General features: G+C 43.1%; 1 protein-coding gene across 1 annotated transcript in view; it reads right to left on the reverse strand.

Annotated features, from left to right (window-relative positions):
* The window catches only part of myo15b (myosin XVB), a 45551-nt gene extending 32728 nt beyond the window's left edge, over window positions 1-12823 (reverse strand). Inside the window, exons 1-23 of the mRNA XM_030078424.1 lie at window positions 10268-12823; window positions 9938-10114; window positions 9163-9227; window positions 8994-9057; window positions 8704-8813; window positions 8086-8160; window positions 7798-7891; window positions 7548-7651; window positions 7368-7431; window positions 6518-6631; window positions 6177-6338; window positions 5516-5629; window positions 5366-5424; window positions 4668-4791; window positions 4485-4580; window positions 4219-4350; window positions 3086-3211; window positions 2910-2987; window positions 2211-2359; window positions 1954-1999; window positions 1710-1834; window positions 891-1005; window positions 609-784 (exon numbers count right to left, since the gene is read on the reverse strand). Of these exons, the coding sequence (XP_029934284.1) occupies window positions 609-784; window positions 891-1005; window positions 1710-1834; window positions 1954-1999; window positions 2211-2359; window positions 2910-2987; window positions 3086-3211; window positions 4219-4350; window positions 4485-4580; window positions 4668-4791; window positions 5366-5424; window positions 5516-5629; window positions 6177-6338; window positions 6518-6631; window positions 7368-7431; window positions 7548-7651; window positions 7798-7891; window positions 8086-8160; window positions 8704-8813; window positions 8994-9057; window positions 9163-9227; window positions 9938-10114; window positions 10268-12823 (4925 nt within the window). The remainder of the gene's footprint in view (window positions 1-608; window positions 785-890; window positions 1006-1709; window positions 1835-1953; window positions 2000-2210; window positions 2360-2909; window positions 2988-3085; window positions 3212-4218; window positions 4351-4484; window positions 4581-4667; window positions 4792-5365; window positions 5425-5515; window positions 5630-6176; window positions 6339-6517; window positions 6632-7367; window positions 7432-7547; window positions 7652-7797; window positions 7892-8085; window positions 8161-8703; window positions 8814-8993; window positions 9058-9162; window positions 9228-9937; window positions 10115-10267) is intronic.
* Between the last annotated feature and the right edge of the window lie 1870 nt (window positions 12824-14693).

Here is a 14693-nt window from a genome sequence, read left to right on the forward strand (position 1 = left end):
TACCAAAAAGTACACAAAAGTACCTTAAAGTGTTCAGTTACCCAAAAGTACCTCAGAGGCTTCAAACAGTTACCCAAAAGTACCTCAAAGTGCCCAGTTACCCAAAAGTCCTAAAACATTTAGCCAAAAGTACCTTAAAGTGGGTATTCTGTAGTACTTTTTTAGGTACATTTGGGTAACTGTTGGGTATTTTGGGGTACTCTGGGACACATTGTGGTAACTTTTGGGTAATTCTGTGTACATCTGTGGAACTGTTTGAGCACTTCGGAGTGCTTTTGGGTGAATATGGTTAACTGAGCACTTTTAGTACTTTCAGGGTACTTCTGGGCACTTTTGGTTAATTAGCAGGATCCTTGTAAAATGATAGTTTGGTGATCTGCATCTAGTAATTAATGACCAAATAATAATATCTTGTCAGACAAAGTCATTCCCTCACGTTTTCTTCAGAAATGTAGTGGACAGCAGAAAGTTAGGAAGTTTTGGTAACAAATAACATCAGATGCAGAGATTTTGCCATAGTTTAGGGTTTTGTGAATTGACACCACAGCTTTTGTCTTTTTCCCCTCCCTCCATCTCTCCCTTTTGCCCTCATTTCATCACTTCCCCACCTGGCCTGGTGTCCTCGAATGTGGCTCTGGATGACAATGGCTTTCTGTTTGAAGAACCTGAAGTTCCTCCTGCAGATGAAACCCCTGATGTTCCTCTGGATGGTGATGGCAGCCCAGGTCTGGGTGCTGCTCCACTTGTCCTCCACCCGCTGGTACAGAAGCTCCTTCAAGAACACCTGGGACACACACATACAGACACATATACAAACCCGAATATACTGCACACAGTTAAAATGAATGCTGTGTGTGTGTGTGTGTGTGTTTGTGTGTGCATTTGAGCACCTTGGTGAGTCCCAGCTGATACTGCCCCTCCTCTGCATCAAGCATCTCCAGCAGAGCCACAGTCTGCTCCCTGTCGGAAAGGTGGTTAGACCGCTGGTTCAGCAGCACCCCATACCTGACAAACACAAAGACGACGCTGCCTTCAGGTGCAGAAATGACTAGATGAAGCCTATAACTAAAGTTGATTTTTTTTTTACTGGTTCTGGCTTACTAAAAACAAAAACAAAATAACAACCAAGATACATTGTGTAGCAGCCAGAGAAAGGACGAAGGGCATCTGGTAAGAAATTGATGTTTATAGGATGCAGAATCACTGGTATAGTCCTTTAAATCATTTAATTAGCCAGAAAAAACTGTTCATCACATGAGGACTGGCTTCCTACTGACTGCCTGCCAGCTACATGCCCCATCCTGGCAAGTTTGATAGAAATTTTCCATTTTTCGAGTCCTTTGGGTCATTCACTTGGTGCACTCGGCTCCTAATTACATTTTTTAGTGAAATGTTCCTTCCCTTTAGTAAAAAAAAAAAAAACACTTAAGTTATCTTAGTGTAGGTGCGTGTGAGGAAAATATGACAAAATGTAGCCTTCATTTCTTACGTTAGATCCTGACAGGGATCTAATGAGTGATTTTTTGTATGATGTTGGTTAATGTAATCAATTATCAAGTCATGATATTACTTCCAAAATGAGTATCTAGTACTTTGTGATATTGCTATGTTTTGCAGTAACCAAGCCAAAACTGTTTGTGGTGATGCTTCAGCTACCAGCCCAAAACCTGTGCTCTAACTGAGATGTGATGCTGTGTGTTGGTCAGCACCTCTCCATGAAGTAGGAGTACAGGATCCGAACGGGGAAGCCCCTCTTCCTGATTTGGATTGTCTCCAGCATCCCAGCATGCCTCAGCTGGGCCAACACATATTCCACGTCAAAGATACCAGGAAGCTGATGGAACACACACAGGATTTCAGGTCATTTATGGTCCTGGATTTATGAATCTTATATTGTTTGCCTGATGTCATGTTACTGTTTGATTTCAACATGAAAAAAAAGCTACAATGTACCTTGACATAGTTTGGCTTAAGACAACGGATAAACGTGGTTTTACATCTAGGGCGACAAAAACAGAAAAAAGAAACACGTATGTACGTTAATCCTGCTGTGAGAATGAAAAAAAGATCCAGCATTGTGGTGACAGGACGGCACTCAAAGGAGAGTTCAAATCTCCCCAAGAATATATTTGGCTTTCCAGCTTTAATGCAACCAGGTGAACTCCAAAGCAATGACAACATGCAGTACAGTACAGGGATCTCACTCGTACCTCTCCAGGCGGGTTGTGAGTTCACTCAGGGATTGCTGGAAATGTGCAGCAACAGTCGAGGGCTGCTGGCGGAGGCCCTTCCCTCTCCAACCCAGCTCTCTCTGCTGGATGTAACCATCCTGAACTTTACAAAACAGCTCCGACACCATCTGGGAAACACAGTCCAATCTAATTCATTTGTTTATTCATTCAGTAACAACCAAAGCAAGGAGCTAGAACTGGCACCAACAGTCCCAACAGCCTCTACAATATGTGTGCAGTGTCTTTGAAAACCAAGGATGATGATGATGATGATGATGATGATGATGATGATAGTCAAATAAAGGACAATAATTTCTCTCTGAATGTGTGTGCATGTCCTTTAGGGCTTGACCGATATGGGTCTACTCATAATCTAATTCTGATATTTTATTAACCAGTACTTTGTGCAGATACACATTAATTCTAAAAATGATGGGTGTTCATAGCAAAAAAAAATTCCAAGTGTTCATCATTTTACACAAAATTTTATTCTTGTCATGGTGGAAAAGCTTTTGATACAGCACTGAAACCATCATGGGATATTAAAATACTCCCTGTTACTACTATTACTAGTCATAATAATAAATGTTGTTGATACTTCCCATAAATGACCGGTGTCATATTCATAATGATGGACAATAAGGGCCCCATATATTGATCTAATCTGTGTTTGTTCACCTTCAGTCGGCTCCTGGCAAAAAGCTCCACCACTTCTGTCCGGAAGTGATCGTGGTTCTTATTTAGAAAATTATGGACCTGACAAAGGACAGAGGAATATTGCTGAATACAAAAAAAACCCTGGTTGCTTTCGCTGCTGTTTGGGTGTTTTGCTCTGACTCACTGAGGTGTGATACCTGGTAGGTGACGGCTCCAGCGTAGTGATAAACAGTGAAGACTGGCAGCGGGATCTTAGGCTTGGCATAGTAGGGGTTGTTCCCATGGTGATAGTGGCACTTCTGGAGGAAAGTGTGGTCAGTGGCCTCAGGAGAAAACACAGACAGGAACGATATTAAAAATTATATTCAGATGGATTTTTTTATATAAAATATGATGGAATTTTTGCATCCTGACATTTCTGTGTGAGATGTTTTTTTGTTTGTTTGTTTGTTTGTTTTTTTGTATAATGCTGCAATGTCACCAGCATTTCATTTAATCTAATTAAATTTAGTTGAATTTATTTTATTTTATTTAACTCAGAACATCCACTGTACTTGAAATTGATCAAGGTGTTTACAGTTTATAGGATGCCAAGAGTACAACAATATAATTTAATTTGGAAAAGTTTTATTTACCCATTGGACAGAATTCAGTTTGTTTATTTATTTGTTTGTTTGTTTGTGGGGTGGGGGTGGGGTTTGTAATGTCCTAGTAATTTTGCACACATTTTTCTCCTAATGTTGTGGTACTTTTCTTGTACTTTTTAAAACATAATTATGTTCATTATAAATACAGATCTATTTTTATACATGTGTGAATATTATTAGCTCTCTAAATGCAATCACTCATGTATCATTTATTTGAATCTTTTCAAATTCACTGAGCATATTCATGACATCTGGAGGAAGATCCCTGCTGATTTTGGTGAGCCCATTATCTTTCTTACAGTCTAGCAAAACTGTGTTCTTGAGATATGCTGTTTTTCCACAAGGCCTATGTGCCAAGCCATGCCCCTGGTTTAATATTTAATTATTTTAACACATGGCTTTAATGTACAACACTCTTGGTGCGTGTGGAGGTAAATTGATATTTTTTATGAACCAGTTAATTTGCAAAGTAATTCTTTTGCAAAAGATATAAACACTGACATGTGATGAGCTACCTGCTAATGTGTGCACAAACCTTTATTAGAGTATGTTCAAGAAAGTTCACTTCCTGACACTGCATAGCCCCAATCTATACTAAATATTAACTTAAAGCTTGAGTTAAAATAAACCGAATGACCTGCACAACTCTGTGTGTGTGTGTGTGTGTGTGTGTGTGTGTGTACCTGGGGGAGGCAGGTCTGGTCGTCCAGTATGCGCAGGATGCCATGTGGCCTGGAGGAGATCAGCTCCAGACAGGAGTGGTAGTTAGTGAGTGGTACTGGGTACCACTGGATCTGCTCTGCACTGTACTCCTCCTACGACACACACACACACACACACACACACAGAGTACATGACCACTAGTGGATCTTTTAATAGAAACGGGTTCATGTTTTTGGTGTATTCCAATCCTGTTGGTCAGTTCACATGTTGACTTCATGCCACTGACCTGCTCCTGAGAGACCACTGCCTTGTTGACAAAGTGCTGCAGCTGCTCATTGGCAAAGTTGATACACAGCTGCTCAAAACTGTTCACCCCCAGGTCCTGCAGCACAACAGAGAAACTGTGCAGTCACATCCAGTGGCTCACGTGTCTGTGCAGCCGATTAAACCAGGCCGGGTAAATACTGACCTCAAACCCATAGATATCCACTATGCCCACTGTGCTGTCCATCTCTGCAGGGCTCAGCCAATCATTGATCTGCTCCAACAGCCAGTCAAACAGCACTGAATACAGGGCCTTGGCAATCGCATCTCTACAACACAGACGAAGACGAGTAGCACAAAATGAATCCATATTGTGGTTCATTTGAGTGGTTCACATGTTTCAGTGTATGAAACATGTCTATCCTATTGGATTAAGATGTGAGTCATGTGAGTGAGACATGTGAGTCAGATGCTTAGAATATTTTTTATTAATTTTATCTTTATTAGTCTAGTTGATATGAAGCCAAAAAATGTGTTGGTTCTACTTCGTTATAAAACAGGTTCAGTAAAGAAAAAAAAATCAAAAAACAAACATTAATTTTTCTTAATGGAAGAGAAAAAAGTAAACTGAAGCTGAAACAGCTTTTAGCAGTTGAGAACATACCACTGTCTGTCGGATACAGAATAAAGTTCAAATTTTACAAGTAAGTATCTTTTGTCTGCCATTTGTGAGTGTGAGCACTAAGAGAAAGTTGGTTTTATCCAAGTAAGCAATGGTTCAGTTACATATGTTTTGTTGAACCTGTATTTAATAGAAAACCCGCAGAGTCTCTTTGCAACTAGTCTCCATCAGTATATCAGGAAATAATGGCTGTTAGAATGGTGCTGCCTGGTTATTACTACCTGGATTCTATGGCACTTTCCACAGACAGAGGGCAGTAGATCCTGTCATAGGTCGTCTCCTGAGGATAAGAGCACCATTCAGTGTGCAGGTATACACAAATATAGAAGATAACTCAGCAAGCAGGGTGGCTACATGAGAAAGGTACTGACAGTGACTCGGTGTGTGATAACTGTCTGCAGAGCCTCTGAGGAAACCTGCAGCAGGGAGCCGATTCTCCTGGCCTCCGCCTCGCTGAAGATACGAGCCACCTCAAACGACTCACTCTGAATCAACAAAAACAACTATAAGTAGTTCATTTTATACATTTTGATACCAGTTGCATCAAGGACAACAAGCACAAAATCAGCTAAATAAAAAAAAACAAAACAAAAAACCCCCCCAAAAAACAAAACAATAAACATGGTCACTTTGAACCATCTTTGGGATATTAGTTGAAAGTCTTTCTCCTTCACACATGCATGCATTTGCACGTGCGCGCACACACACATACACAGCCATGTTTCCATCACTTCAGCGGACATTACATTGACTTACATTCATTTCCTGGAGATTTATCCTAACCTTAACCCTAACCACTACCTGCCTAACCCTAACCCTAACCTTAACCTTAACCTAACCCTAAAGTTATCTTACCTTTAAATCAAGTCTTCACCCTAAAATTAATGATTTTCACTAAGGGGACTTGCTTTTTGTCCCCATAAGGGAGGCGAGTCCCCACAACATGACTGTGTAAACAGATTTATGTCCCCACAACATTAGCAATACCTAGACCACACACACACACACACACACACACACACACACACACACCTCATAAGAGCTGAAGCAGATGTTGCCGAGCTGTAGGATAGAGGAGAGGATAGCCCAGATGGTGGAGATCTGGTCAGCATGAAGACCGATGGTCTCAAAGCACTGGACCAAAAGCTGAAAGTCCTGCTTGTCCTGCTTCCCCTTCAAATCACAGGCACCACCCTAGGAGGGAGAGAGACAGAGAGAGAGAGAGAGAGAAAGAGAAAGAGAGAGAGATGGAGAATAGACGAAATAAAGAGAGAGAGGGTGCACAAGACGTACGATGAGCGAAAGAGAAGGGAGAAGGAAGGCAACCATCAAGGCAGTGGTGCATTTCTTGTTTCTGCTCAGGTGGGCTGTACTTGATTGAGGTAGTAGTAGGTCTCAGATCCCTGCAGATAGAGCTGCTGTTTGTCCCAGTCATTCATGCCAGCCAGCAGCTCATAGAATATATGGTAGTTCCTCTCCTCATTGGCCTACAGGCAACAAAAGAAACAAGGTCTAAACAGCAACATCAGCTGAATTCATTACAGACTGTATGCCTCACTTGATAGACAAGTAAGGCGGCGGTATACTTACAACAAAGTCAAACCTGCCCAAAATAGAAACATAGTCAAACACATCACTGCATATATATTTATGCATACTTGCTACAGTTTTTTTTATTGTTCTCTTATTTAGACTCCTTTAGACTTTAGGAGAATGGACTTTAGAGGACTTTAGACTTTAGGAGAATGAAGATTAAACAGGTAACTATTATCTACAACAGCAGCAGCATAATCTGTAGGTCTAGAAGTTGTTTGATTGACTGACATACAGAAATCCTCTAACAAGCTCCACAAACTGACCCCCAAAATGATTAATTTTGAGGTGTTGTCCATGAGATATCCACATAGAAATGGAAACTGGCAAATACAATGGAGATACAACCAATCAAGTCATATTTTGGGCCAGCTGATGATGGTCATGCAGTGAGGACTTGTGTGTGAAGAGTTAGACTAGTTCTGCTTGCAATCCCATTTGCCTTACAGCACCCAAAACCAATGCAGTGCAATGGTTTTTTCAAATGTCCCCTGGTGTCCACATGAACCTATCAAAATTTGCTTCTGCAGCAAGTATAGCATGGCCTTAAGTTGTCCACTCTTGCAAACCTGTAGCTAATCTGTGAATGATTATTTTGGGCACACAGCACACCTCACGCAATGTCCTCACCTGAAAGACAACCCTGGACTTCTCAAGGAGATATTTGGATAATGAGGTCCCTACAACAACCCCACTGTCAACCAATGACAAAACAGGAGACACTCAGTCCTTGAGGACAACTGAAGCTATAGCCAGTTTCAGTAGGGGAAGCAACAAGGAAATTGAGCTTTATACAGAAAGTGGACTCACTGAAGAATGTGAACGTGGAGGTACTTGCCGAAGCGGCTGGAGTTGTTGTTGAGGATGGTCTTGGCATTCCCAAAGCTCTCCAGGATGGGGAAGACCTCCATGGGCTGATAGAGGAAGATAAAGAAAGGGTTAAATGCATGAAACCATGGGAAACCATGAATGGCTTAAAAACATGCTGCTTGTGGATAAAATTATATGGTAATCAAGATGTTAGCTCACATCTTTCACAGTGAATTGCACAATACCCTACCTGTCGGAGGTTGTCATTTCTGCCTTGATACATGGAGCTGAGGTAGTGGACTATCAGTTTGGTGGCTTCGGTTTTTCCTGAACCACTCTGACCACTGCAGGGGAAATATTTTCTTTATCAGTCTTAGTTTAGAGACCCACAATAGTACTTCACAAAGACACAATACATCAGTGCAAATCACAGATGAAGGAAAAGATCAAGGCTTTTGGTAAAAGCAGAATCTTGGGGTTGGTCCATGTTTCTCAGACAAATATAATGAAATAGGCAAAAAGGTGTTCCTTTCGGTACCTTATGATGATGCACTGCTCCTGTGTAGAGGTCTGGGACTCGCTGAAGGCACTGTCGGCTATGGCATACACATGGCTGCAGCAGACACCAACATACAGTCAGCCACCCACAGTGGAAACACAAAGAAAAGAGACAAAGTTAGAGGGGACAACAACTTTTGGGATGCACACTGCCAACTATAATAGAAAACAGAGGAATGCACGGTATTGTATAGTGGTTTGAGAACTGTTCAAATGTGCCTTCATGCAACAGCAAACAACCGGTTAGGGGAAGTGCAAAATAAAGTACATGCAAAACATCTAGGAAAAACATCCAAAAATGGACCAGCTTGGGGGAAGAACTGGAGCACTCATGGTCTGGTGCACAGGGCAAACTGATCTTCCATGCTCAGGCTTTGCTCCATCTACAGCATCCTCCTGTGATGTCTTCCTCAGAGTTCATCAACTCTAAGGAAGATGCCTTGTGACGCTGAAATGTCAGTTCAGCAGCCCAAGATGGAATAAAGCCTGAGAGTGTAGGAACAGTTTAGTTCCAATAGTTCCTGAAAAACGAATCCATTTTTGGAAGTTTATCTTGGGTTATATTGTTCGGGTAGTGGTTTGAGAAATGTATGCTCACGGTGGGTTCCTCTGCAGCTCTCTGCCCTGGTATTGTTGCCTCAGGTCCTCTGAGTAGATATTAAGGGGCTTGAAGGGGTTAACTGACAGTAGCATGTTTCCTATGTACGTCTGAGAAATGGGAATATAACACAGCCATTCACTTGATAAAATAGACAGATTACTTGTTATGGTGGACGCTTTTTGAAGTGTAAAAAGAAAGACACAGATTTGTCCAGCACTGTTCCACATATAACCAGATATCATTGAGACTTTGATGTAAGAAAAGGAGAAGACAGTACTGTAACATACGTAAATACAGTCCCGCTGAAACCTCTTCTTCAGATTCAGAAGCACTGAGCTCTCGCAAACCTCTCTAAGGACAGGCCACATCATTGAACCAACAGGTTAACTGTATGCATGATTATAGATACTCTGTGTGCATGTAGGTATGTGCGTGTGTGTGTGTGTGTGAACTCACTCCAGCTGAGAGAGATCCTCCACTTCATCGACCTCTACAACTGTTTTGTTACCTGGCATCAACACCTGAGAGAGAGAGAGAGGAGACAAGAAGGCATGAGTTCATGAACAAGACCCCTTTCAAGTACACTGCCACTCAACACCATGGATTTTAAATAGCTTTGACTTAATGACCTTACCTTCTCTCCACTGCCATCTTTATGCCAAGCAAACATTGAATTATCTTTCCAAAATGCAAATGAAGCTTTGCTTGAGTTCTAGGTTGTTTGTGGTTTAAGATGTGTGCTGTTTCTGCACCGTTTAAAACCCTATTAATTCTAACGGTCCACTCATAACCCCTTCCACAGCAGGTAACCAATCCACCTGCAGTGGTGGAGCAGTGTGATAGCTGATATACTGCAATCTCATAGCAGTATGCTAGAGTGTTGTATGCTCTATTGAGCCAACACAGACTAGGGAATAAATAAACCAGCAGCAAGTTTTGTATGTCCTCGTCTTCCATAAACACAAACTAAAACTGGTGAGGTAGAGCCGATATGCTGACACTCCAAACATTTATTTTGATGTCTGAGCTGCAGCAGGCCTGCCTGGATCCAACATAGCTCAGAGAAAATGCAACCTCAAATACAAAGCACAAGACATGGCTTTGCAGGAAATTTAATAAGATGGCACAACAAGGACAGTCCATGTCATGACACAGCACTTCTGCCGTGGCATAGCAGCATGGATGACGGCCAGTGTGTAAGGCAAACATTACCGAAATACAGCATTGGTACCTGTGTGCAGCTGAGTCGACTCTCAAGCATTTCCTGGGTGGGGTCTTCTGACTCCCAGGGGCCCCTGCCATTGTGGACTGGGACTGTCCTGGTCTGGCCCTCATCTTCGTAGACAGTCCACTTGGTTAGCTTCTCAACCGTCTGATGAGGTAGCAAGTTCTCTGTACGCAACCAGTCCTGAGCAACAGACAAGAAAGAATACTGGGGTAAATAAAGTCAATGAAGTACATTACATTTCAGGTTGTCCTGGTAATATCTCAGTATTTGATATTAGTATTGATATTTTTGTACTAAAGCTGTCAACAGTCAGTGTCATAGTTTGATACATACCTGAGGATCTCCACTCATCCGTGTGTTCCCTACCCAGTGCACCTCTGCTGGGCTGACAGTATATGGCCCCCCATCGTCCATCAGCTGAGCCACTTCCCTGTCTACCTCCTCCTCATAGAGAGATGCGACCCCTGGCACCACCCTGCCTGCCTCCCCAGTCTGAAGGGGCTCAGTGGTGGTCCTGGGTATCCCAGATGCTGCCTCCCTCTCTGGATCCAGTGCCCTGGCCCGAGCTGGCCCAGCACCTATCACTCCTCCTGAGAGGGATATCTTGGTCAGGTTGACTGGGGACGAGCCCAGCTTCCCTTTAGCAGCCTGGAGCACACTGACACCATCTTGACTGTCCAGGGCAGCTTTTCTGTTCCTGTCCTCAGTGTCTGATGTTCCCTCTGGTGCTGCTGGTCCAACACTGGACCCAGCATTTCTATCAGCTGTATCTCCACCTGTTGTTAATTCGCCTGGCAAGTGTTTGTTGATGGACTTCAGGAGGCTGAGGTCTGGTTTGACGGGCAGGACGAGCCTGGCGCCTGGTTTAGGGGGTTTGGGCTCAGAGGTGGCAGTGCCCCCTGATGGTCCAGTGTTAGTCGCTGGGGTAGATGCTGCAGAGCCTGCCTGGGGCACCTGAGCTGTCTTCGCCAGGCCCAGTTTGTTCATCCTAGGGAGCACCACAGCGTATTTGGCCTCTGCCTCTTTCTCCCCAGCTGTAGCTCCCTCTTCCCCTCCCTCCCCTACCTTTCCCTGGGGTCCAGCTTTCTCTTTGGCTCTTTTCTCTTCAGAGGAGTTTCTGCTCTTCTTACTGGCCATACTGGTTTTAGTGGCAACTCTCATGGCCATCCTGTTTTTGAGAAAATTTCCCTTAGACTTTCTGGTTCCCTCTTTTGCTTTCAAAGCCCGATGGGAGAGCCAGCGGGAAACCTCAATGACTTTAGACCAAGCAGAAACTTTTTTTTTCACATTTATCCCCCTTGGCATTTTCTTCTGAATCCAGCCAGACACCCGGCGAAGAGTTGTCACACCTTTTCTTCGTGCTATTAAACATTCTTTGGGTTTGCTGGACCCTCCATCCACAGCGTCATTCTCTGATATTTCCTCATCTGGCTTTGCTAACATCTTATTGGTTCTATGTCGAACGGATGCCATCTTGACCTTCCCAAAGAGCACACTTGGCCGGTCTTTGACATCACCTCCAGCCTGTTGTTGCACCTCTTTTGCTGGCTCAGGATCCAAACTGGCTTTGAGGTCTTTACCTTTGGCTTTGAGAAGCATTAGCCGATTCTGGCCTTTAATGGCACTGGACAATGTTGGTCCAGCCTCTTCTTCCTCCTCCTCATCCGGATCCGTTTCTGCTAGAACAATTTTCTCTTTGATATTCTTTGTTTTGCTGGCTAACTGAAGTAGCTGGGCCTTGCCTTTTGCTGTGTCAATCTTGTTGAGTGAAATACCTTTCAGTGGTTGACTCTCCTGTGCAGGGCTGGGTTTCTCCTCTTTTTGTGGTTTCTTTTTGTTCTTTTTGTCTTCCTTGGCTTTTTGTTTGGCTTCCTTTTCTGCCCGCTGCTTTTCTGCCTTGGCCTTCTGTTTCTCTGCCTTCTCAGCCTGCTTATCTGCCTTTGTTTTCTTAAACATCTTGTGTTTCTGCACCCGTGCAGGCTCCGAGGGACGTGGCGTTTGTCTGTGCCGTCTGCCGGCTTTATCAGTCGCTGGCTTTTCAGACGTGTCCTCCTGGGTTATCAGCTCGTCTCCACCTCCGTCACTGGTGATAGCCTCAGACTCCTCAACTTCCCTCTGGCTTTCCTCTTCCTCTTCACTGGTGGTGACTGATTCTTTCTCTGGGTCACTTCTGGTTTTGGTGTCCTCTGAGAGATCTTTGTCTGATGCCTTGTCTGCTGCTGCTTTTTCTGTATCTTTCTGAGTGTCTGACACTTCACCCTCTTCTTCACTGCTTTCCTCACTCCCCTGCGTCTCAACTGGCTCTTCATTACTCCTCAGCTCCTCCTCCGTATCATCTTTATCATCTTCCTCTTCCCTGTCCTCCACTGAGCTTCCTGCATCACTCTCGGATTTCTCCTCCTCTTCATCCTCCTCCTCTTCCTCACTTTCTGTCACTCTGCCACTTCTTCTGTTTCCAGTCTTGGCAGAGGGCTTGTTGTTGATCCTTCCTGTTTTTGTCGTGGGTGTCTTGGGGGCTGGTTGGAGTTTAGCAGCTTTATTTATGCCCAGTTTACTTTCACTGACATTCTCACTTTGAGGTTGTAATCTACCACCGGTGGTTCGACCATTTATGAGTTTCTTCCCTTTTTCTTTCTGTGGTTCCTTCTGTTCTGCGCTTCGCTTTTTACGTTCATCTTTTTTATTCCTTCCTTTACTATTCACCTCATCTTTCTGTCCTTTCTCCAAGGTTGGTGAGTTCCCACTACGCTTTTGTTTACCATTGGACGTGTTGGAGCGAGCCGGAGATGCCCTGGAACCATTCCTACATCCATTTTTCAGTTTAATTTCTCTTTTTGCTGCCCTCTGCTTTCTGTCACTTGTTCTACCTTGGGACTTGACCGGTGACATGGCTGATCTTCAGTGCTGAAAATATGCTGCAAACTGTGTTATTACCTATAAAATAACAAAAACATATACATTATTTTGGTTTTATGATCTCAGATCATATTGACTAACAACTTGGAAGGACAAAGTGTGTAGACCTCAGGCATCATAACATTTCAATGTATGCATTATACACTGTAACAGATACATTTACCACTCAATAAAATGAACAATTAAGGGCAGGAGATCAAATAACATGCCTGTCAAACCCAGTGAAACCAGGTCCTTGGCTTAATCCGTCAACATTCAGACTAGGTTTCACACATTAAGACCCTGATCAGTGTTCTCAGTCTAAGGACACCCAGGTCAGACCTAGTTTTGTCACTACTGACCTAATTTTCCACCGACAATTGTAAATCCAATCTCTTAATGCCACAATACGCCAGCTAGCTGCAGTTTCTGTCCATCAAGTTAAAATTTACAGTGAATCAATATGGTTAAACTAAGCAGGAAATGCTAGGAAGCAACATTCAAATAGTCAAAGTGGCTTAAAACAATGACTCTTCCTGCTCCTTTTTAACAGCAACTAATTGACTACAGGTCTAAGTGGCAGTGAAAGGCTATATTTAGGTCCACCTAAATGTTGTTGTATAGCCTGTGCACCCTGGGGGAAAAGCAGTGAGAGCTCAATTGAGTGTAATATAGCTTACCTGGCTTCTCAGGTGAAACCCAGGCATGGCTGGGGGTCTGCAAAGTGCTCCTGCTTGTCCTCAAGGGCTGGTGTCACTGATACATACATAGACACATGCTTAGGATGAGGACTGGGGCAGCTGCTCGCTAGTATCCCACCCACTAACTTTATACAGGTAGATACACACAATGCCCACCCAACAAAGGCTTCTGTGGTTTATGCGCGTACACAAAAGTCAATAAAGGTGAGTCTGCACGCACATACACACGTGTGCGCACAAACACAAAGTGCCTTTTGAATAATTTAACTCTATTTGGCAGGTCATACAGCTCTGCAGCCTTTCATATGGCCATCTGGTGAATGCGCGGAGGAAAGGTGAGAGGTGCAGTGTGGGGTGATCGAGAATAGGTGTTGATAGGAGGGAGAGAGAGGGACTGAGGGAGAGAGAGGGAGGGACAGACTGAGAGAGAGAACTCATTTCCGTGCCTTTTCTTCCAGGACTGGGAGATTCCATCAGTGTGTGCTGGAATGCTGGAGCAGTTTCTCATTTCTATTGTATGCAACTGACAAACAATGTCATACATGTCCATTGCAATACAAAGACACACACACACACAAACACACATCTCCATGTTAATGAGGTATATAAGAGTGCAAAAGTAGACTCAGACAAAGCAAGTTGCTCCACTAAACCGAGGCATGAAAAAAGTAAACTGAAATCTTTGAAAAAACAAAACTAAACCATGTGGAAAAAATTAAGCTAAAAAAGAAAAGAGACAGGCTCCTCTTTCTGTCTTTTTCCATATAAGTGGACAAAGAGGCCAATCATTATGATAGAGGCCCTATCAGTATCTTCATCAATACATGCCCACTTGATGCCCACTTTCTTTCACAAGCACCCAAAATACCCACCACAAACACACTCCACACAGGAATGACCATCAAAGTAGAAACTCAACTAAAACTGAACATTTTTAAAGAGGAAGTAAACAAGGGGGTAAAGGGGTATTTGAAATTGAAATGATAAGTGACAATCAAATTTTACCATAAAAGAAACATAAAACAATGTAAAACGGGAGTAACCCTTGTATAAACGATATGCTAATAAGTTGTTTCACTTTTGAATCAATTTGCAGTGTGCACTCTTTTTTTTTTTTTTTTTTTATTCAGTACTGTGCATAGCAATGAGCTAAATACTCAAAT

The sequence above is a fragment of the Myripristis murdjan genome, chromosome 19 (genome assembly GCF_902150065.1).
Source record: "Myripristis murdjan chromosome 19, fMyrMur1.1, whole genome shotgun sequence".
Classification (NCBI taxonomy): Eukaryota; Metazoa; Chordata; class Actinopteri; order Holocentriformes; family Holocentridae; genus Myripristis; species Myripristis murdjan.